General features: G+C 38.1%; 1 protein-coding gene across 1 annotated transcript in view; it reads right to left on the bottom strand.

Annotated features, from left to right (window-relative positions):
* EXOC6B (exocyst complex component 6B) overlaps positions 1 to 25,919 on the bottom strand; it is a 712,247-nt gene that overhangs the window by 597,039 nt on the left and 89,289 nt on the right. Inside the window, exon 6 of the mRNA XM_060169979.1 lies at positions 6,427 to 6,631. Within this exon, the coding sequence (XP_060025962.1) occupies positions 6,427 to 6,631 (205 nt within the window). The remainder of the gene's footprint in view (positions 1 to 6,426; positions 6,632 to 25,919) is intronic.

Below are 25,919 nucleotides of genomic sequence, written 5' to 3'. Positions count from 1 at the left end.
ACCTATATAATTTGGCAAAGCCAAGTTAGAATTTTAAAAGTAAGTAAATCCTTCCCTTTGTTAAAGGGCCCCACATAGAAATCAACCTAGCCAAGAATGTTTACCTTACAAATGTTATTTAGTCCCACAAAGCCTAAGGCAAACTAACCAAAATAACAAATACAGAACTTCCCTCCTGCACAAATCAATTCCATAACAAGTGAATTACAGAAATCAATTTCAAAAGGAGAACTAAAAAACAGCAGACAATTAACGAAGAACTACTTTAGACATTTTTTATAAAACAGTTCAAGCTAAGTTGATTATTCAAAAATAAGACATACACAGTATTTTGGAAGCACACTGTAAGAATATCAACACAGAAAATGGAATAGGATAAAAGGGAGGGTTTTTCTACTTGCTTTAACTATGGCTCTACTTCCCATGGCAGACTCATAGGTGGGTCCATTAAATGCTTTCATTACAATACCATGTTAAAAAGATATATACAGGAACATGAAACGTTTTTTTTTTGTAAAAAAAAGACCGCTTGACTTAAAATTCAATATGGTAATACACAGTAGAATGGACAATTTTTAAATTCCTCCTCAGATTCTGCTATATGATTGAACTTCTATCCTAGTTTTCATACTTATACATTTTTCTTACTTTTCTGCAGCTTCCCAGGTATTGTATATTGGAAGACAAGTGAAAGACTCAGAAACTTCTAGCTTGACACCTTTTAAACCAGACTGACTATACCATTGTTTCCTAGACCCAAAGGCAAAATTAAAATAAAAATGTACAGTTTAGTAAAAAGTAATTCTATTCAAGACCAAAGTAACAGAGAGTATTAGTTTTCTACTGCTGTGTAACATACTACTATAAACTTAGTGACTTGAAACTACACACAATTATTATCTAAGTTTCCATGGGTCAGGAGTTCAACACGTTTTTGCTGGGCCTTCTGCTCAGGGTCTTGACAGGCTGAAATCATGATGTCAGTCAGGTCTGTGGTTTCATCTGGAGCTCACAGTCTTCTAAGTTCACTCATACTGTTGGCAGAATCCAGTTCCTTGTGGTTGTAGAACTCAGGTCCCCATTTTCTTGCTGACTGTCGGCTGGGGATAGCTCTCAGCAACTCAAGGCTACCTACAGTTCCCTGCCGTGTGGCCCCCTCCAAAACATGGCATTCTGTTTCTTCAAGACCAATAGTAAAGCATCTGCTGCAGTTTTTAATCTCTCTAACTTTATATCTGACCTCTAGACCCTCTTTTAAAGGTTCTCACCTTACATATTAGGTTCACACGCTCAAGGGAGAGGATTTTACAGGATGCACAGACCAGGGGGCAGGAATCCTGGGGACCATCTTAGAATTCTGCCTACCACATGTAATCAAAGCAAAAAGCTTCCTACAGATAAAGCTTTATCCAGAGACAATATAATAGTTGGAATACAGAGAAATGTATAAACTACATATCCTTCAGGTCATCCTCAAACAGTATTTTTGCATCATCCTCAAATAGTATTTTTTGCATCATATCTCTTGATAAAATTGGACAACTAACAGTTTGAGATTATAATCTCAGGTAAAAGTCTGGAGCCAAATTTGCTCATTAAACCCTAATTAGGGTGGAGTCCTTCTGGTAATTTAACTGGTATATCCCAAAGATAAGCCAATCTACCAACTGCCTCCATCATTTCATTGTACTAAGGACAAAGCCCCACCCATGGGTCAATGCAGCAACTCAGGATAGGGTAAGTGGAAGAAGAAAACGGGAGATGTCCACCAAGAAAAAGCACAATCATCTACATAATTTCCAGAAGCTCCCAGACCAACTATCAATATTAAGTGATATTTTCAAATCTGTTTTCTTGTATGATTCTAAAGCCCACTTAGAATTTTTTTTAAGGAAAAGAACACATTTTTAAGGCCAAAACTGCAGTTGCTGAACTAAAACTGATGATGATGATAAAGTTCTGAATAGTGGCATAGACAATGCTAAAAACTGGATTAGTAAATTAGAAAGCAAACATATGGGGGAGAAATGTCAAAGAGATGAAATTGTGAAGAAAAACAGACAAGAGACACGGAAATATGTATTTTTCTAAGCTCTGTAATAGCAGGTTGTAGCAGACTAGCTAGGTATTCACCAAACGTATTTCCTCTTTCTCCTGGTCACACAGATAGACTATATTTCTAATCCTCGCTTGCAGTGTATGAGCTTCTGCTGATGTAATGTTGGCAGCAGTCATATGTATCACTTACAAGCCTGGTCAATTAAAAAAAAAAAATCTCCAGGCATTATTTACTTTTTTCTCTACTGCTGTAACATTGAAAGCCACATGTTGAGGTGACAGAGCCACAAGTTGGAAGAGTCCTGGATCCCTTCACAGTCACTTAAAGAAGAGCTACCCAACCAGGAACATCCATTTTGGACGTCACATGAGCGAAAAATAAAATTTCTACGGTGAGATTTTAGAGCTTAGCTATTACAACAGGCATCGTTATTTAAAGAAACAGGCACTGGCATTGGAAGAATGGTGTTGCCATAACAAAAAAAACCTAAAATAAATGACATCAGTTTAGAGGTCAGGCAGTAGGCCACAAGAATATATATTTAGCAAGTCAAAGGCCTGAAAAGCCCTGTGATATTGTGGCAAAACAACTGGCAAAACTGGAACCTGTAATAAATGAAAAGGCACACCACATGTCTATTGGGTCTGTAGCTCTATATGTGAATGTAGAGAGAGAGTTATAGTGTATATTGGCATTTGCTTTCTGCTTTTACCAAGGTTTTACACAAAAACGATGAGCACAAAATTTCCTACTTTGAAAAGTGAAATTACAGGGAATAGCACAAGGCCAGAAACTTGGGCCTCAGAGGGTTAGAAAGCTGAACACATATAGATCCCAAATAGTAAAAGAAAAAGATGGTAAATTTTGAGCAATTAAGTCCAAAGAAGACCTCCTTGAACAAAGTGACTTAATCCTGAGGCAAAAATTAGATTCAGGTATGGTTTTCTTACCCGTTATTTCATATAGCCTCCAAGTAGGGCCTAAGTAAGAAAGAGACATGAGGCAAGGGTTATGCTCCCCCAACTCTACTACCTCCCCAAACAGGGAAGAAGAAAAAAAATCATTCCTGAAAATTATATTTAGAAAAGAACAGTGGGTATGGTATCTAAATAGAACCTATTGGAAAGAGACAGATCAGAGGTCTACTAAGTTTTGAGTTAACTGTAATGTCAAAACCCCACAAATCTGGACTAAATAAAACTTTGTTCAGAACCTTAAAACAACCCTTGGGCTCCTAAACTTGTAGAAGCAGAAAGTAAGCACTGAAAGATAGAGATATAAATGTGGTTGTAGATATAAGTGTAAATGTAGATGTATGTGTATATCTACAGAGAGAGAGAAAAAAATCTTCAAATGAAGGTATATTCCCCAGCACACACTTCAGAAATGTACACAGAAAAAAATAGGGAAAGAAAAACTAAGATGCAGCCAAGAGCCCAGGAGAACAATGGGCAAAGGAGTTCTTTCCACAGAATCAACATCTAGACAAGGAAGTTCCCCTACTACTAAGGCAGAAAGATTTCCCAATGATGGCCCAAAAGGATTACATGATTTGCTATGAAGCAGGTAATACTGCACATCTCCTGTTCTTCCCTTTTCTAAATGGAAGTTTTTGTTGTAGCTATTCTGTTCTAGCTTCTCCATGGTATACTGAGGGTGGGAGGGCCACAGGTGCAGATAACCTATCTTAGTTCCTGGTCATCAGCCCACTGAAGAGCCACATCTGGATCTGATGGAGAGTACTGAGCATCCCTGGAAGATATCGTACTTTGAGATGGATGTAGTAACTAGATGGGATATTGGGTTGTATTCCTTAGGGAAGGGACAAGTATGTTCTATGGATGAGAGGAAGAGTGAACAGATATGGAATTCCCTGACAGCGCAGTGGTTAAGAATCCCCCTGCCACTGCAGGGGACACGGGTTTGAGCCCTGGTCCGGGAAGATCCCACATGCAGCGGAGCAACTAAGCCCGTGTGCCACAACTACTGAGCCTACGAGCCACAACTACTGAGCCTGTACACCTAGAGCCCATGCTCTACAACAAGAGAAGCCACCACAACGAGAAGCCCACACACCACAACGAAGAGTAGCCCCCACTTGCCACAACTAGAAAAAGCTCACGCGCAGCAACGAAGACCCAACACAGCCATAAATAAATAAATTTATTTTTTAAAAAAAAAGGAGTGAAGAAATATTTGATGACCAAAAGGGTAGAACTGTGCCAGAGACTAGCTACTATGCACCAAAACTGTGTTCTTCTCTTAGACAGAGTGAGATTATATTCCCCAGCATCTCTTACAGGTTGCTATGGCCATGTTATTAAGTTCTGGCCAGTGATATCAGAGAAGTGATGATGTGTCACATCCATGCCTAGCCCTTAAAAACCCTACCACATGCAATACTCTTTGGTCTTTCCCCTTTTGCAGCAATCTTCAAAACCATATTAAAAATGACAGACCCATATAATGGAAACTTTCCTTAAATCACCATTGCAAAGAAAACCATCACAAATCAGAAACATCATTTTGGGCTTGACATAAGTGAGAAATAAACCAGATCTCTCCCTCTTTTCTAACATCCATGAATTCAAACAAATATTTACTGAACACCTACTACGTACAAAGTATATGGTAGTTTCTCTCCCTCCTACTTTCCTTACTTTTTAGGTACTAAATTTAGGTACTAGATTTTAAAATGTGTAAGATATCTTTATTCAATGATCTTATATATCCCATAGCATAGGATAGTAATACATGCAGTAAGAGCTATACTTGAGATGAAAAATGCTATAGGAGGAATAAAGGGTTATCAGTTAATTAAAAAGTCCTGAATTCACGAAAGGTTTCTTCACCATTTCTTTAAATGACAAAAATACAGCCAACAGTTAACAGTTTACACATTTTGAGTGCCATAGCAGACAAATTCATCTCAGTCTAATCTGAATTCTACTACAGAATCTGACCTTTACAAGCTGTCTGAACTTGAGCAAATCACTTCCCTGGCCTAGGCCTTAATTTCTTCAGATAATTGGGGGAGAGACCAGATATCTCACATTAAATGAAATAACAATATTCTTCATGGAATCCTCTCTTTCACCAAAAAGGAAGTAATTTCTCAAGCAAAGGCCTAGAAAAAGCAACTGTGTACTATACTCTTGTATATTTTGAAAAATTAGTAAAAATTTGTCAACCACAATAAAGACTTGTCTTACAAGATACCTTCATTCCTGTACTCAAAATATACACAGCAAGGCAAAAGTGTATTTTCAATGATTAATTTTGTTTCTTCACCACTAAAAAAAATGACATGATATGATTATTTCCATCAGGGTTTATCATCAACTAGTTTTATCCACTTCGTAAAGTATAACAATAAGGAAATTAAAAGAAGAATTGGGAAAAGAATATGTGTATTCCCTTAGGAAAGGGATTTCCAAAGAGGCAGATCTCTTTTGCAGAATCAAAGACATATCTAAAAGATTACCAAGGCTAGTTGAGACCAAAAATATGACCTACTCCCTCATTCCTCACAGAATTAAGAACTACAAATGACTTATTCAAGAACACAGTTATTTATAGAACCAAAAAACACTTTCCATAAACAGCTGGATCTTCTACTTATTGTTATAGGTTACATCATAAGGTATACTGAGAAATTTTAATAAAAGCAGTGTGACTTAAATTTCAAAAGAGCAAGTAATACTGCAAATTATTACTGTTCTTTATTCATAACGACAAAGTACTTCTGGACGTTCCTTGTGGCTTTCATAACTTAGAGATGAAGTTATTGAAAGAAAAAAATCAAAACACTTTCAACACATTGTTAATTTATAAGCTATAAACAAATTCCTTTCTGTGATCATAATTCCCAGCATTTCCCAAAAGGTCTTTTTTCATTGATACCCATTGATATCAGAAATAACAGTTATAGAAATATTCATATATAACATGACATCTTGCTTAATTACATAGTAAATAATCAACCAAAGGTACCTGCAGCACAATTTAGCTCATTAACTAGAAAGAACTTTTAAAAATCTTGGGGGGAAAAAAAATCTTGGGCTTCAAATCATACCCAAAGTCAAGAAAAGTATTCAAAAAATAGAAAAGCCTCTTCAAAGCACCAATATAAACCATCACAATCAATCAGTATGTACTGAATATTCACAGAGCAAAACAATATACTAGTAAATAATTCACTGCTCTGCTAAGAAAATAAAAGATATTTTAAAATCATGTGTTCCCATAAAGATGAAGGACTTCCCTAAAATGACAAGAAACAATTAAGACATTTAGCAAGAAGAAATCTGTGTTTAACAGAATACTTGCAAAGTCATTGGCCAACCTATCATAAACCCAAGACCTACTTGCTTCATGGCAGTCTCTCCAATTTTGTCTGAATGTTTGCGGATACTCTCCAGAAAGTCTTTGAGATCAGACATAGAAACATCCTTAATTTCTTCTCGAAGCTTGGGGATATTGTCCACCATCACCTTGCAGAATCGATAATGGCTTACTTGAGGCAGATAGGTATGCTCTAGATGTTCCAGAGTTTTCAGTGCAGGATAATGCCTATAAAAGGAATTGCATCACCTTTAGCTCAACTCAGTCTTCTTTAGGGCCACAGATATATTCCTCAGGCAAAATTTCTAGCCTGAATTAGTTTTCACTGTACATTAAGACAAATCCAGGATTAAGTTTCAATAAAAACATGAATGGAAAAATTAATGTAAAATTATTAAAAATCAATATATATATTACAGGACTTAATAAATTATAATCAAAAAAAGATTTTTCCCAAGAATACAGAAAACTTTGAAAATCCACCAATGAAACTCATTACATAAAGAATAAAGGCCATTGCTAGGAAAAAATAAATAAAGGGAAATATAAAATGATCATATCAATGCCACAAAAATCATCCCATAAAATAAAGTACCCAAGGATAGACTTCCAACTATGGCACACAGAAGAGCTTAGCAAATCTTCTACCCAAAAAGCAAATATAAACTAGACAAAACTGTCCCAAACAACCATTTCAAGACTCCGGAAATTGGAAAGGACTCTGCAGAGGAGAACAACAAATTGAGAAGGGTTTATTCATGAAAACTGCTAAATAGAGAGGGACTTTGTGGTATTCTTGCCTGGGGCTACCTCCATCACCCTCTCCACCTCCCCTCACCCCATCACTGGTTATGGCTTGTCAGGAAAATCAGCAGCTTCTCTTCAGTTAGGGGCTGACATGATTTGGAGCAGAGGGTGAAAATCTTATATGGAGTGGTGTTGTTAGGAAAAGTAGCAAACTCATTTTAAAAAAGGAAGAGAGTGGGGGGAACCTCCAGCTCTAATGGGCTGAAGTTCGTCTACGTTGGAACAAAGAGCAGACTGGAGGACTAACCAAAAACTTAACAGGGAAGTCCTGGAAATAGGAGACCCATAGAATAACCTGATAGCTCTCTGAATATCCCTAGCTGACTGAGAAGCTGTGCACAAATGCAGGGGACACCTAAAAGGGCCTAAGCACTCCACACATCCTTAGCTGACTAGGAGACTGCAGGCCTGCACATAGGAGAAGGCTTGGCAGAATATAAAAGCTCAGCAGACTTGAAAACTTGCCTGAATTTTGAACGCACTCCCTAACCCACATACAAGTCCACTAACAAAGGGTAGACACCTTTCTCAGCTCAAGTTTCTTTGAGCACCCAGGACCAACCATTAGCTGATGACTAGCCTTTAAAAATGAAAATGAATTATATTCCCAGATAAACAAAGACTAATAGAATTCCTTGCTAGCAGATCTGCCTTACAAGAAATACTAAAGAAAGCCAGAAAGGAAATGATAGCAGATAGTAACTTGAATTCAGAGGAAAAAAAATGAAGAATATAGGAAAGAGTAAATATATGCTAAATATAAAAGACTGAATAAATGTGGGGTTTTTTCTCTTTTCTTCTTTTACTATCAGTAAAAGACAATAGTTTTTAAAGCAATGATTATAACACTGTATTGTTGGGTTTATAAAATATATAGATATAATATAAATGACAATAATAGCACAAAAGAAGAGGGAAGAAATGGAGCTAAGTTGAAGCAAAACTACTTCTATATATTATATCAAAACTACACGAGCAATGACCTAAAGTAGACTGTGACAAATGAAGAAGATTATAATCCACAGAGTAACCTCTAAAAAAAAAAAAAACCTCAAAAAATACATTAAAAGGTTTACGGAAGAATTAAAATAGTATACTACAAAATATTTAATACAAAAAAGGAGTAAAAGATAAATAAGAACAAAAAAGACATGAAAAACATAGAAAGTAAAGAGCAAAACCCAACCATATTAATAATTATATTAAATGCAAATGGACTAATAAGCACGCAAATCAAAAGGCAGACACTGGTGCTTCCCTGGTGGCGCAGTGGTTGAGAGTCCACCTGCCGATACAGGGGACACGGGTTTGTGCCCCGGTCCGGGAAGATCCCACATGCCGCGGAGCAGCTGGGCCCGTGAGCCATGGCCGCTGGGCCTGCGCATCCAGAGCCTGTGCTCCGCAACGGAAGAGGCCAAAACAGTGAGAGGCCCGTGTACCGCAAAAAAATAAAAAAATTAAAAATACATGTTCAGGGACTTCCCCGGTGGCGTGAAGGTTGAGAGTCTGCCTGCCAATGCAGGGGACACGGGTTCGAGCCCTGGCCTGGGAAGATCCCACATGCCCTAGCAACGAACAGTGGCTTCTGCTCGCCATAGCTAGAGAAAGCCTGCATGCAGCAGAGAAGGCCCAACACAGCCATAAATAAATAAATAAAATTTAAAAAAAAAAAATACATGTTCAAAAGGCAGACGCTGTCAGACAGGATTTAAAAAGCATGATCCAGGGACTTCCCTGGCGTTCCAGCGGTTAAGACTCCATGCTTCCACCGCAGGGGGCATGGGTTCAATCCCTGGTTGGGGAACTAAGATCCCGCATGCCGCACAATGCGGCTAAAATAAAATAAAAAATAGGGCTTCCCTGGTGGCGCAGTGGTTGAGAATCTGCCTGCTAATGCAGGGGACACGGGTTCGAACCCTGGTCTGGGAGGATCCCACATGCCGCGGAGCAACTAGGCCCGTGAGCCACAACTACTGAGCCTGCGAGTCTGGAGCCTGTGCTCCGCAACAAGAGAGGCCACGATAGTGAGAGGCCCGCGCACCGCGATGAAGCGTGGCCCCCGCTTGCCAGAACTAGAGAAAGCCCTCGCACAGAAACGAAGACCCAACACAGCAAAAATAAATTAATTAATTAATAAACTCCTATCCCCAACATCTTCAAAAAAATAAATAAAAATTAAAAATAAGTAAATAATATAAAAAGCATGATCCTGGGCTTCCCTGGTGGCGCAGTGGTTGAGAGTCCGCCTGCCGATGCAGGGGACACGGGTTCGTGCCCCAGTCCGGGAAGATCCCACATGCCGCAGAGCATCTAGGCCTGTGAGCCATGGCTGCTGAGCCTGCGCGTCCGGAGCCTGTGCTCCGCAACGGGAGAAGCCACAACAGTGAGAGGCCCGCGTACCGCAAAAAAAAAAAAAAAAAAGCATGATCCAACTATACGTTGCTTACAAGAAACCCACTTTAGAATCACAGATACAAACAGACTGAAGTAAAAGCTAGAATAAGATATACCCCAAAAGTAACCATAAAAGTGCTTGAATGGCTATATTAATATCAGACACATTAGATTTTTTTTGAGGGATTTTTTTTAAGCAATGAACAAAGAAAAGCCACAAAAGAGCCCCAAAATGGCAAACATGAAAAAAAAAAAAGTTGAACTGATGTGAAGAAATGAAAATAAAAAATAAAATTTTGTCACTCAAACTGCCAACAATTTCTTAAAAAATAATGGATATTATTATCAGGGGTTTTAATAAATGAGAATTCACAGCCTGCTGATAAACATATTTATATTAATGATTCACGTTTTCAATGAAAAATTTCACCAAACAAGTATTCTAAGCAGTTGCATTCTCCCCCACAAAAAAATTACATGTACAAAAATATGTATAAGCCTCTTGAACTGTAGTTGTTTATATTAACAAATAAAAAACTAATCTAGAAGTCTATTAACAAGGAATTGGTTAAACGCATTATGATATATCCATGTAGTATATATGTATATTCAAAGAATAATAAAACAGCGAAGTGTTTACAATATTGTTGAGTGAAAATTATTTCAAAAAAATTGAACTTACAAGTATGATAATGTTTTTCAAAATTACAAATATTATACATGTGTAAATTATGTATACATATGTATGAGCTACACAGTACTAAATATAAACACACACACAAATATAAGTACATAGAAAATGACTAAGAAAATATATACAAAAATGTTAACCATGATTTTTCTTTCCTTTGGATAGGAACATTATGGGTAATAGTTTTCGTCTTCACGTTTTTAATTTCTACATTTCCCATATTTAGTATAGGAAAAACTCAGTTTTGATCCTGTAAATAAAAGACTTATAGTTCTATTTCCGGTTTTAAGAATGAATTCCATGGGAGATACTTAAACTCTTCTTACTCCAATGCACGTAATACCACAAACACTAAAGATTAGAGGTTGGATTTACTTGTTTTCTTTGCTTATGTTTTTCCCTTCTGTGTTCCAAAAATCAAAATCTTAGTCCAAATAAATGAAGGGAAGAAAGAATTATTTCCCCTAAATTAAGAAATAAAATTACAAATATAGTTTAATCTGAAATGGTTGCTTTTATTAAAATTTTACAGACTCACAAACAATACAATTCACATGGTTTAGTATAAACAGAATGGTGTTTATACTACAATTAGGTACGAAGAGCTATGTGCAATAAAATGCATTTCCTCTAGAGAGAAACTTTAGAATGGATATAAACCTAGAAATTAAGCCAAAAAGATAAACACACTTTAGGGTTTAGTTATATTTTGGAACATTGTTTATAGAATGAGAAAAATCTAACAATGTTGCCTGCAGACACAAGGCACATTCACTGATGAGACACATGGCTGCACAGTGAAAACATCTGGTCTGTCAAATAACTCCACATTTTTCAAGGCTAATTAGTACAAAACCCAGTGATTTCTGGCAATAAAGAATGTTACTTTATTTCCCCATTGTCCTTTCCCTAACACACTCATACTCCAACTGTAACAGATCAATAAGATTCATTCAAATTTCTAGTGTACTTCAATATCAGTGACAGGTTAAAGAATGACAGCCAATTAAACACCTCTATAGCAGACACCAAAAGAAAAGAATTCTATTTCCAGGGGCCATGGAAATCTAAAACAAGATTTTGACATTACTTTTGACAACCTCTAAACATTAAAACTGAATCAAAAGCGAAATGTGCTAGCTCTCCCCCTCCCCCCACCGCATGCAGGCTCCCTAATAGAGATGTGAGCAGAAAGAAAGTAAATGAAATAAAAGCAAGAAATTTTTTAAAATAAGGCAGGAAAAGATGTCTAAATAATCCTAAAAATTGGATAACTTAAGGTCAGAATAACTTAGACATGGTTGAATGCTATCCTGAGAAGAGGAATGTTGATTCTAGGCAAATTAAATTTTGGAACTTTTTTGTCATGGTATGGAACTCGTTCACAATGATGGTTTTTAAAATTCTAATAAGTAATCTTTCAAAGTGGATTACAACTACCCATGAGAAATTTCTTAAAATTCAGAGTATGATAAGAATATAAAACAAAATCTTTCTGCACAGAAAATAGTAGTGTCTTTCCTAATTAAAGAGCATCATTAAGAAATATTTAATCCCTTCTATGTGCTAGAGCTAGAAAGATGGTCAGATATCTTTCCTCAGGGAACATAAAACCTAGTAGTATAATGAGTATTTATAGCTTAAAAAAAAAAATAACTAGGCTTCCAGCCATTAAGGAATAACAAAGAACAGACATGAACTCTCACTCTTAAGAAGTAAAATACTGGCTAAAATACATAAAACAACTGCTTTCACATAGTGAACATCAAGTAACACAGAACTGTGATCTCTGAAAAAAGAGAAACAAACAAGGTGAATTTAATAGTTATCTGGGGGGCTTCCCTGGTGGCACAGTGGTTAAGAATCCGCCTGCCAAAGCAGGGGACATGGGTTCGAGCCCTGGTCCAGGAAGATCCCACATGTCTCTGAGCAACAAAGCCCGTGCTCCACAACTACTGAGTCGGCACTCTAGAGCCCGTGAGCCACAACTACTGAGCCCATGTGCCACAAATACTGAAGCCCATGCGTCTAGAGCCCGTGCTCCGCAACAAGAGAAGCCACTGCAATGAGAAGCCCGTACACCGCAACGTTGAGTAGCCCCCGCTCGCCACAACTAGAAAAAGCCCAGGCGCAGTAACAAAGACCCAACACAGCCAAAAAATAAATAAGTAAAATAAAAAATAGTTATCTGGGTTATCTGACTGAATGTGATTTCTAGATCATGGACACAGTCAGAGAAAACCCAAACAGAGCCCAACAACTTAGCAGAGTTAGCATCAGAGACAGGAGTTCAGGAAAGCTTGTGCACCTTAAGGTTGTGCAGCAGAATTCCAAAAAAAAAAAAAAAAAAAAAGGAAGCAATGCAGAAAAAAGATGCAGAAATTTACATAAGGGTTCCCTTGAGTCTTTGCTAAGTACTAGGCCAGGCATAGGAAAAGTGAAATTCTGCATGAACAGGCATAAAGAAGGGAGGGAAGGAAGAGAAGGAAGAGAAGGGAGGGAGAGAAGGCAAGGAAGGAGAGACAGACAGACAGCAGCAAGATGTAAGAAAAACACTTCAAGGAACTCAGACAAGACAGAGAAACATCTGAACTCTGCACAGCCAACGTGAAGAGTCCCTGGGGGTTTCTGAGTTTTTCAAAGTAGATGAATACTACCCACAGCAACCCCTGGAATGAAGGAGGGCCTACCAAAGCTTAAAAATGGGGTCTGATGGGATTGGGATCAAGTGGATCTGAAAACAACTAAACTATTTGCCAAAACAAAGACCAACACCCTCTAAGAAAAAAAAGCTCCCCAAAATCCAGACACTCAACAACATAATATAATGACAATTATCCAATCAAAACTTATAAGACATGATAAGAACCAAAAAAATGACATGTAACTAGGAAAAACAAAATAATCTTCAGAGAAATCCAAAATACCAGAAGTGACAGAACTAGCAAAGAAGTACATAAAAACAGAAATTAGAGCTCTGTTACAGGTATTTTTTAAAGATGCAAAACTAACAAAAGAAATTAAACATAAAAAACTAAATGGAACTCCTAACGATGAAAAATATATCATCTGAAATGAAAATTTCACTGGATAAGATTAAAAGATTAGACAATGAAAAAGAAAGAACACAGCAATAAAATCTATCCCATATAAAGCACAAAAAAAAAGACTGGAGAAAAAGAAGATCCTCAAGTCACCTGTGGGATTATGTGAAGTTGTCCAACATAGATATAACTGAAGTCTCAGAATGAGGATGGAAAAAGGACAAAAAAAATGTTTGGAAAAATAATATCTGAACATCTTCCAGATTTTATGAAAATTTCAAAAAAAAACAAGCAACTAAACAAACCACAAGCAGTATAAATATACACACACATTCATGCATACAAACATATTTACACCAAAGCATATCAAAATCAAATTGCTGAGAACAAATTATACAGACAAAAGTTTTTAAACAGCTGGAGAAAAGACACATTAAGTAGAGTGACAAAAAAGTTAAGGCTGTTCATATACTTCTCCCTCAGAAACTACATAAGCCAGAAGACAAAAAAATGATATCTTAAGAACTAATGAATCTATAAACCTAGAATTATATGCCCACCAAAAATATATTTCAAAATGAAGGTGAACAACGAGATAGCATTTCACACCCACCAAGATGGCCATAATCAAAAGACAGACAGTGATAAGTATTGGCTAGGATGTACAGAAAATCGAATCCTCATTTGCTGCTGGGGGAAGGTAAAATGGCACAGCTGCTTTGGAAAACAGGCTGGCAGTTCCTCAAATGGATAAACAGAGTTACCATGATCCAGCAAAATTTCATTCCTAGGTGTATATAGCCAAGAGAAATGAAAACATATGTCCATACAACAACCTGTAAACAAAAATGCATAGCAGCATTATTTGTAAAAACCCAAAATTGTAAACAACCCAAATGCTCATCAACTAATGAATGGATAAATAAAATGTGGTAAATCCATACAGTGGAATATTCAGCAATTAAAGAGATGGGACTTCCCTGGTGGTGCAGCGGTTAAGAATCCGCCTGCCAGGGCAGGGAACATGGGTTTTAGCCCTGGTCTGGGAAGATCCCACATGCCACAAAGCAACTAAGCCCGTGCGCCACAACTACTCTGTACTCTAGAGCCCACAAGCCACAACTACTGAGCCCACGTGCCACAACTATTGAAGCCCACGTGCCTAGAGCCCGTGCTCCGCAACCAGAGAGGCCATCGCAATGAGAAGCCCGCACACCACAACGAAGAGTAGGCCCCGCTCACCGCAACTAGAGAAAGCCCGTGTGCAGCAATGAAGACCCAACGCAGCCCAAAATTAATTAATTAATTAATTTTAAAAAGAAATGAAGTACTGATATATGGTACAACATGGATTAACCTTGGAAACATCATGTTAAATGAAAGAAGCCAATCACAAAGAACGATATATTATATGATTCCATTTATATGGAATGTCCAGAATAGGCAAATCTGAAGAAACAGAAAATAAATCAGTAGTTCCCAGTAGCTGGCAAGGGGGGCAGGGGACAGGAGAAAATTGTGTGCTGATGGCCAGGGGGCTCAGAGTTTCTTTTGTGAAGAATAAAAACATTCTACAATTGATTGTGGTGATGGTCACAGAACTCTGACTACACTAAAAGCCACTGAATTGTATACATTAAATGAATGAAGTGAAAAGTAGGTAAACTGTGTCTCAATGAAGCTGTTAAGAATATTTTAGAAAAAAGGATATTAAAAACAGACAATGTAAAAATTAAAAAGAAAGCAGCAGTGGCTGGCTGCATTAATACCAAACAACACATATTTCAGAAAAAAAGAAAAAAAGAAAAACAACACATATTTCAGGGATAAAGAAGAACCTTCCATAATTACAAATGGGTCCTTTCGTCAAGAAGATACAACAATGCTTAATGTATATGCATCCAATAAGAGAGCTTCAAAATACACATAGCAAAAACTGAAAGAACAGAAAGAAGACATATGCAAAGCCAGTTATAATAGGCAACTTCAACACTCCTCTGTCAACAAATAACAAATACAAAATCATAAGGATAGAGAAAACCTGCACAACACCAAGTATATCTAAATGACAGTTAAAGAATGCTCTCCTCAATAACAATATATATTATTTTGAAGTGTGTATGTAATTTTCACCAAAACAGACCATATGCTGGGGCGTAAAACAAGTCTCAAAATATATAAAAGGTTGCAATCATACGTTTTACATTTATGAACACAATGAAGTGAAATTACAAATCAATTTTGATAAATTTGGAAAATCCCCTAATATTTAGAAATTAACCAATGAACTTCTAAATAAGTTGGTGAAATAAATTCTAAAAATTACAAAAGAAATTAGAAAATATTTGAAATAAATGTAAAAAAAAAACCCACAACATCAGAAAACATGTAAGATGCAGTCAAAACACTGCTTAGAGAGAAATGTACAGCTTTATATGGCTACATTAGAAAACAGAACCAAAATCAATGCCCTAGGCCTCCACCTAATAAAGCTAAAAAAAGAGCAAATTATTTACAATAGCCAAGACATGGAAGCAACCCAAGTGTCCATCAAGGGATGAATGGATAAAGAAAATATGAGATATATATTATGAGATATATATATATATATAACTGAATCACTTTGATGTACACTTGAAACTAACACAACATTGTAAATCAACTATACTTCAATTTGTAAGAGCAAATTAAACCCCAAGTAAGCAGGAGAAAGGAAATACTAAAGATACCAGTGAAAATCAGTAAAATAGAAAAACGAGGAAAAAAAACTCAATAAAACCTAAATTACTATTTTCAAAAAAATCATAAAATTGACAAACCTCTAGCCAAAATAATCAGAGAGACAGAGACAGAAACAAAGAGAGAAAAGACAAATTATCAACATAAGCAATGAAAGAGAAAGTATCACTATAGATCCTACACTGTTAAAATAATACAGGAATATCATGAATAACTTTTGTTAAGGAATTCAAAAACTTGGATGACATGGACAAATTATTTGAAAGATACAAATAAGCAAAATTTACTCAAGAAACACAAAATGCAAGCAGCCATGTATTTATTTTTATAATTAAATTTTTAGTTAACAACTTTCTCACCAAAAACAAACAAATCTCCAAGGCCAAGTGGTTTCACTGTTAGATTCTACCAAATATTTAAGGAAGGTAATTGCCAACACTGCACAAATTCTTCTGGAAAACCAGAGGGAAAACTTTCCAAGTTATTCACGAGGCCAGCATTAATCTGATACCAAAAACAAAGATATTACAAAAAAGAAAACTACAGACAAGTATTTCTCATGAACATAGATACAAAACTCCTCAACAAAATTTTAGCAAATCAAATACCACATCATATTAAAAAGGATAATTTACCATGACCAAGTGGGATTTATTCCATGAATGCAAGTTTGGTTTAACATTCAATATAATTTATCATATTAATAAACTAAAAAAGAAATATAAAAAAAAACATATGATCATCTCACTGACATAGAAAAAGCATTTGACAAAAACAATATTCATTCCTGATAGAAACTTTCAACAACTAGAATTAGAAGGGAACTTCTTCAGCCTTCTAAATGGCATGTACAAAAAGACTATATCTAACATATATGACTTAATGGTTAAATGCTTTCTCCCTAAGATCAGGAACAGGGCAAAGATATTTACTCTCACTACTTCTATTCAACATTGTACTGGAGGCTCTAGCCAGTTCAATAAAACAAGAAAACCAAACCAAAAAGAAAGCATCCCAATTGGAAAGAAAGAAATATACCTGTCTATATTTGTAGACAAGATAATCAGCTACATAGAAAATCCAATGGAATACACAAAAATGCTGCTAGAATTAGTAAGTGATTTAGTAAGGTTGCAGAATACAAGATAAATATACAAATTTAATAGTATACTAGTAATTAATGACTGAAAATTGAAATTTAAAAAGCAACAGCATTTTTTAAAAATTTTTTTGGCTGCACCACTGCAGCATGTGAGATCTTAGTTCCCTGAACAGAATTCAAACACATGCCCCCTGCATTGGAAGGGCAGAGTCTTAACCACTGGGCCACCAGGGAAGCCCCAGCAATACCATTTAAAATAAGCATCAAAAAATACAAAATAATAGGGATAAATATGACAAAAGATATGTAAGACTTATTCACTAAAAACTAAAAACATTGCTGAAAAAAATTAAAGAAGACCTAAATAAATGAGAGCATTCATACTGGTGGGTGAGGGGTAAGATGGACCAGCATGGGATACAAGAGACCTAGTGAGGTAAGACTGTCTGTATAGGAAGGCAGCATTGCATGGAATGTCAGAGCCAAAGAGGGATGAGGAGGGCATTCAGGGAAGACAGAAGCATAACACAGGGTATGAGAGCCCAAGTAGAGTAAGGAGGATACAATATAGGAGGGCAACTCAGTGTGCAGTGTTGATACAGCTCAAAGGAGCCCAAGACATATAAACCTACTCTTTGTGCCAGAAAAAGGTTGAGCCAGAAATACTGGTGAACAGTACTTATGACAGCCACTCAAATTAAGAGGAGAAATGTGGGTTGTTCATATAATGGGACTACTATACAGCAATTAAAATAAGTGAACTAGATCTCTATACATAAATTTAAAAGCTCTCCACTAATACGTAAGCCCCACAGCAGCAGATATTTTTGTCTATTTTGTTCAGAGCTATATTCCCAGCACTAAGAGCAATGCCTAACAACACAGTAAGTACTCAATTCATTTTTATTGAATGAATGATTCTCAAAAAAACAAGGACTGAGAACTATTCATGTAAATGTTTCTAAAAACACAAAATACAACATATGATTTATGGGTATTAAAAACATGGACTAGGAAGATGGCGGAAGAGTAAGCCGCGGAGATCACCTTCCTCTCCACAGATACACCAGAAATACATCTACACGTGGAACAACTCCTACAGAACACCTACTGAACGCTGGCAGAAGACCTTAGACCTCCCAAAAGGCAAGAAACTCCCCACGTACCTGGGTAGGGCAAAAGAAAAAAGAACAGAGACAAAAGGATAGGGACGGGACCTGCACCAGTGGGAGGGAGCTGTGAAGGAGGAAAAGTTTCCACACACTAGGAAGCCCCTTCGCGGGCGGAGACTGCGGGAGGCGGAGGGGGGAGCTTCGAAGCTGCGGAGGAGTGCACAGCAACGGGTGCGGAGGGCAAAGCGGGGAGATTCCCGCACAGAGGATCGGTGCCGACCGGCACTCACCAGCCCGAGAGGCTTGTCTGCTCACCCGCCGGGACGGGCGGGGCTGCGAGCTGAGGCTCTGAGGCTCGGGTTTCGGTTTTGGACGGAGCGCAGGGAGAGGACTGGGGTTGGGTAGCCTGAAGGGGTTAGTGCACCACAGCTAGCCGGGAGGGAGTCCGGGGAAAAGCCTGCACCTGCCGAAGAGGCAAGAGACTTCCCTCTTTGTTTCCTGGTGCGTGAGGAGAAGGGTTTAAGAACGCTGCTTAAAGGAACTCCAGAGACGGGCGCGAGCCGCGGCTAAAAGCGCGAACCCCAGAGACGGGCGCGAGCCGCGGCTGAAAGCGCGGACCCCAGAGACGGGCGCGAGCCGCGGCTGAAAGCGCGGACCCCGGAGACGGGCGCGAGCCGCGGCTGAGGGCGCGGACCCCAGAGACAGGCGCGAGCCGCGGCTGAGGGCGCGGACTCCGGAGACGGGCGCAAGCCGCGGCTGGAGGCGCGGACCCCAGAGGCGGGCGGGAGACGTTGGGACTGCTGCTGCCGCCACCAAGGGGCCTGTGTGCGAGCGCAGGTCGCTCTCCACGCCCCTCTTCCGCGGAGCCTGTGCAGCCCGCCACTGCCGGGTTCCCGGGATCCGGGGACGACTTCCCCGGGAGAGCGCACGGCGGGCCTCGGGCTGGTGCAGGGTCACGCCGGACTTTGCCGCCGCAGGCCCGCCCCGCATTCCGTGCCCCTCCCTCCCCGCCGGCCTCAGTACACCAGAACCCCCGAATCAGCGGCTCCTTTAACCCCGTCCTGTCTGAGCAAAAAACAGACGCCCTCCAGCGACCTACACGCAGAGGCAGGGCCAAATCCAAAGCTGAGCCCCTGTGAGCTGTGAGAACAAAGAAGAGAAAGGGAAATCTCTCCCAGCAGCCTCAGAAGCAGCGGATTAAAGCTCCACAATCAACTTGATGTACCCTGCATCTGTGGAATACATGAATAGACAGCCAATCATCCCAAATTAAGGAGGTGGACTTTGGGAGCAAGATCTATGATTTTTTCCCTTTTCCTCTTTTTGTGAATGTGTATGTGTATGCTTCTGTGTGAGATCTTGTCTGTATAGTCTTGCTTCCACCATTTGTCCTAGGGTTCTATCCGTCCATGGTTTTTTCTTAAAATTTTTTTCTTAATAATCAATTTTAATTTTAAGAACGTTATTATACTTTACCTTCGTCCTTTCTTTCTTTCTTTCTTTCTTTCCTTCCTTCCTTCCCTCCTTTAGACAACGAATCATCCCAAATTGAGGAGGTGGTCTCTGACAGCAAGATTTATGATTTTTCCCCCTTTACCTCTTTTTGTGAGGGTGTATGTGTACGCTTCTGTGTAAGACTTTGTCTGTATAGCTTTGCTTCCAACATTTGTCCTAAGGTTCTATCCGTCCCTTTTTTTTTTCTAATTAAGAATTTTTTAATTCAATAACTTTATTATACTTTATTTTATTTTTACTGTAACTTCTTTCTTTCTGTTTTTCCTTCTTTCCCTCCTTCCTTCCTTCCTCCCTCCCTCCCACCCTCCTTTCGTTCCTCCTTGCCTTCTTTCCTTCTTTGCTTCTTTCTTTCTTCCTTCCTTCCTTCCTTCCTTCCCTCCCTTAGACAACGAATCATCCCAAATTGAGGAGGTGGTCTCTGACAGCAAGATTTATGATTTTTCCCCCTTTACCTCTTTTTGTGAGGGTGTATGTGTACGCTTCTGTGTAAGACTTTGTCTGTATAGCTTTGCTTCCAACATTTGTCCTAAGGTTCTATCCGTCCCTTTTTTTTTTTCCTAATTAAGAATTTTTTAATTCAATAACTTTATTATACTTTATTTTAATTTTACTGTATCTTCTTTCTTTCTGTTTTTCCTTCTTTCCCTCCTTCCTTCCTTCCTCCCTCCCTCCCTCCCTCCTTTCGTTCCTTCTTGCCTTCTTTCCTTCTTTGCTTCTTTCTTTCTTCCTTCCTTCCTTCCTTCCCTCCTTCCTTCCCTCCTTTCCTTCTTTCTTTCCTCATACTTCTACTAATTCCCTCTACTTTTTCTCCCTTTTATTCTGAGCCGTGTGGATGAAAGGCTCTCGGTGCTCCAGCCAGGAGTCAGGGCTCTGCCTCTGAGGTAGGAGAGCCAACTTCAGGACACTGGTCCACAAGAGACCTCCCAGCTTCACATAATATCAAACGGTGAAAATCTCACAGAGACCTCCATCTTAACACCAGCACCCAGCTTCACTCAACGACCAGCAAGCCACAGTGCTGGAAAACCTGTGCCAAACAACTAGAAAAACAGGAACACAACCCCACCCATTAGCAGAGAGGCTGCCTAAAATCATAATAAGGCCACAGACACCCCAAAACACACCACCAGACGTGAACCTGCCCACTAGAGAGACAAGATCCAGCCTCATCCACCACAACACAGACACTAGTCCCCTCCACCAGGAAGCCTACACAACCCACTGAACCAACCTTAGCCACTGGAGACAGACATCAAAAACAGGAGGAACTACGAACCTGCAGCCTGCAAAAAGGAGACCCCAAACACAGTAAGATAAGCAAAATGAGAAAACAGAAAAACACACAGCAGATAAAGGAGCAAGATAAAAATGCACCAGACCTAACAAATGAAGAGGAAATAGGCAGTCTACCTGAAAAAGAATTCAGAATAATGATAGTAAGGTTGATCCGAAATCTTGGAGATAGAATGGACAATAGAATGGACAAAATGCAAGAATCAGTTAACAAGGACCTAGAAGAACTAAAGATGAAACAAGCAACGATGAACAACACAATAAATGAAATTAAAAATACTCTAGATGGGATCAATAGCAGAATAACTGAGGCAGAAGAACGGATAAGTGACCTGGAAGATAAAATAGTGGAAATAACTACTGCAGAGCAGAATAAAGAAAAAAGAATGAAAAGAACTGAGGACAGTCTCAGAGACCTCTGGGACAACATTAAACGCACCAACATTCGAATTATAGGGGTTCCAGAAGAAGAAGAGAAAAAGAAAGGGACTGAGAAAATATTTGAAGAGATTATAGTTGAAAACTTCCCTAATATGGGAAAGGAAATAGTTAATCAAGTCCAGGAAGCACAGAGAGTCCCATACAGGATAAATACAAGGAGAAATACGCCAAGACACATATTAATCAAACTGTCAAAAATTAAATACAAAGAAAGCATATTAAAAGCAGCAAGGGAAAAACAACAAATAACACATAAGGGAATCCCCATAAGGTTAACAGCTGATCTCTCAGCAGAAACCCTACAAGCCAGAAGGGAGTGGCAGGACATACTGAAAGTGATGAAGGAGAAAAACCTGCAGCCAAGACTACTCTACCCAGCAAGGATCTCATTCAGATTTGATGGAGAAATTAAAACCTTTACAGACAAGCAAAAGCTGAGAGAGTTCAGCACCACCAAACCAGCTTTACAACAAATGCTAAAGGATCTTCTCTAGGCAAGAAACACAAGAGAAGGAAAAGACCTATAATAACGAACCCAAAACAATATAGAAAATGGGAATAGGAACATACATATCGATAATTACCTTAAATGTAAGTGGACTAAATGCTCCCACCAAAAGACACAGATTAGCTGAATGGATACAAAAACAAGACCCTTATACATGCTGTCTACAAGAGACCCACTTCAGACCTAGAGACACATACCGACTAAAAGTAAGGGGATGGAAAAAGATATTCCATGCAAATGGAAACCAAAAGAAAGCTGGAGTAGCAATTCTCATATCAGACAAAATAGACTTTAAAATAAGGACTATTAAAAGAGACAAAGAAGGACACTACATAATGATCAACGGATCGATCCAAGAAGAAGATATAACAATTGTAAATATTTATGCACCCAACATAGGAGCACCTCAATACATAAGGCAAATACTAACAGCCATAAAAGGGGAAATCGACAGTAACACATTCATAGTAGGGGACTTAAACACCCCACTTTCACCCAAGGACAGATCATCCAAAATGAAAATAAATAAGGAAATACAAGCTTTAAATGATACATTAAATAAGATGGACTTAATTGATATTTATAGGACACTCCATCCAAAAACAACAGAATACACATTTTTCTCAAGTGCTCATGGAACATTCTCCAGGATAGATCATATCTTGGGTCACAAATCAAGCCTTGGCAAATTTAAGAAAATTGAAATTGTATCAAGTATCTTTTCTGACCACAACGCCATGAGACTAGATATCAATTACAGGAAAAGATCTGTAAAAAATACAAACACATGGAACTAAACAATACACTACTTAATAATGAAGTGATCACTGAAGAAATCAAAGAGGAAATCAAAAAATACCTAGAAACAAATGACAATGGAGACACAATGACCCAAAACCTGTGGGATGCAGCAAAAGCAGTTCTAAGGGGGAAGTTTATAGCAATACAAGCCCACCTTAAGAAGCAGGAAACATCTAGAATAAACAACCTAACCTTGCACCTCAAGCAATTAGAGAAAGAAGAACAAAAAAACCCGAAAGCTAGCAGAAGGAAAGAAATCATAAAAATCAGATCAGAAATAAATGAAAAAGAAATGAAGGAAACAATAGCAAAGATCAATAAAACTAAAAGCTGGTTCTTTGAGAAGATAAACAAAATAGATAAACCACTAGCCAGACTCATCAAGAAAAAAAGGGAGAAGACTCAAATCAATAGAATTAGAAATGAAAAAGGAGAGGTAACAACTGACACTGCAGAAATAAAAGAGATCATGAGAGATTACTACAAGCAACTCTATGCCAATAAAATGGACAATCTGGAAGAAATGGACAAATTCTTAGAAATGCACAACCTGCCAAGACTGAATCAGGAAGAAATAGAAAATATGAACAGACCAATCACAAGCACTGAAATTGAAACTGTGATTAAAAATCTTCCAACAAAGAAAAGCCCAGGACCAGATGGCTTCACAGGCGAATTCTATCAAACATTTAGAGAAGAGCTAATACCTATCCTTCTCAAACTCTTCCAAAATATAGCAGAGGGAGGAACACTCCCAAACTCATTCTACGAGGCCACCATCACCTTGATACCAAAACCAGGCAAGGATGTCACAAAGAAAGAAAACTACAGACCAATATCACTGATGAACATAGATGCAAAAATCCTCAACAAAATACTAGCAAACAGAATCCAACAGCACATTAAAAGGATCATATACCATGATCAAGTGGGGTTTATTCCAGGAATGCAAGGATTCTTCAATATACGCAAATCTATCAATGTGATAAACCATATTAACAAATTGAAGGAGAAAAACCATATGATCATCTCAATAGATGCAGAGAAAGCTTTTGACAAAATTCAACACCCATTTATGATAAAAACCCTGCAGAAAGTAGGCATAGAGGGAACTTTCCTCAACATAATAAAGGCCATATACGACAAGCCCACAGCAAACATCATCCTCAATGGTGAAAAACTGAAAGCATTTCCACTAAGATCAGGAACAAGACAAGGGTGCCCACTCTCACCACTCTTATTCAACATAGTTTTGGAAGTTTTAGCCACAGCAATCAGAGAAGAGAAGGAAATAAAAGGAATCCAAATCGGAAAAGAAGTAGTAAAGCTGTCACTGTTTGCAGATGACATGATCCTATACATAGAGAATCCTAAAGATGCTACCAGAAAACTACTAGAGCTAATCAATGAATTTGGTAAAGTAGCAGGATACAAAATTAATGCAGAAATCTCTGGCATTCCTATATACTAATGATGAAAAATCTGAAAGTGAAATCAAGAAAACACTCCCATTTACCATTGCAACAAAAAGAATAAAATATCTAGGAATAAACCTACCTAAGGAGACAAAAGACCTGTATGCAGAAAACTATAAGACACTGATGAAAGAAATTAAAGATGATACAAATAGATGGAGACATATACCATGTTCTTGGATTGGAAGAATCAACATTGTGAAAATGACTCTACTACCCAAAGCAATCTATACATTCAATGCAATCCCTATCAAACTACCACTGGCATTTTTCACAGAACTAGAACAAAAAATTTCACAATTTGTATGGAAACACAAAAGACCCCGAATAGCCAAAGCAATCTTGAGAACAAAAAAAGGAACTGGAGGAATCAGGCTCCCTGACTTCAGACTATACTACAAAGCTACAGTTATCAAGACGGTACGGTACTGGCACAAAAACAGAAAGATAGATCAATGGAACAGGATAGAAAGCCCAGAGATAAACCCATGCACATATGGACACCTTATCTTTGATAAAGGTGGCAGGAATGTACAGTGGAAAAAGGACAGCCTCTTCAATAAGTGGTGCTGGGAAAACTGGACAGGTACATGTAAAAGAATGAAATTAGAACACTCACTAACACCATACACAAAAATAAACTCAAAATGGATTAAAGACCTAAATATAAGGCCAGAAACTATCAAACTCTTAGAGGAAAACACAGGCAGAACACTCTATGACATAAATCAGAGCAAGATTCTTTCTGACCCACCCCCTAGAGTAATGGAAATAAAAACAAAAATAAACAAATGGGACCTAATGAAACTTCAAAGCTTTTGCACAGCAAAGGAAACCATAAACAAGACCAAAAGACAACCCTCAGAATGGGAGAAAATATTTGCAAATGAAGCAACCGACAAAGGATTAATCTCCAAAATTTACAAGCAGCTCATGCAGCTCAACAACAAAGAAACAAACAACCCAATCCAAAAATGGGCAGAAGACCTAAATAGACATTTCTCCAAAGAAGATATACAGACTGCCAACAAACACATGAAAGAATGCTCAACATCATTAATCATTAGAGAAATGCAAATCAAAACTACAATGAGATATCATCTCACACCAGTCAGAATGGCCATCATCAAAAAATCTAGAAACAATAAATGCTGGAGAGGGTGTGGAGAAAAGGGAACACTCTTGCACTGCTGGTGGGAATGTGAATTGGTTCAGCCACTATGGAGAACAGTATGGAGGTTCCTTAAAAAACTACAAATAGAACTACCATATGACCCAGCAATCCCACTACTGGGCATATACCCTGAGAAAACCGAAATTCAAAAAGAGTCATGTACCAAAATGTTCATCGCATCTCTATTTACAATAGCCCAGAGATGGAAACAACCTAAGTGTCTATCATCGGATGAATGGATAAAGAAGATGTGGCACATATATACAATGGAATATTACTCAGCCATAAAAAGAAACGAAATTGAGCTATTTGTAATGAGGTGGATAGACCTAGAGTCTGTCATACACAGTGAAGTAAGTCAGAAAGAAAAAGACAAATACAGTATGCTAACACATATATATGGAATTTAAGAAAAAAAAA

Source organism: Lagenorhynchus albirostris, chromosome 13 (assembly GCF_949774975.1).
Source record: "Lagenorhynchus albirostris chromosome 13, mLagAlb1.1, whole genome shotgun sequence".
NCBI classification, from domain to species: Eukaryota; Metazoa; Chordata; class Mammalia; order Artiodactyla; family Delphinidae; genus Lagenorhynchus; species Lagenorhynchus albirostris.
This window is presented reverse-complemented; position numbering and strand designations above follow the sequence as displayed.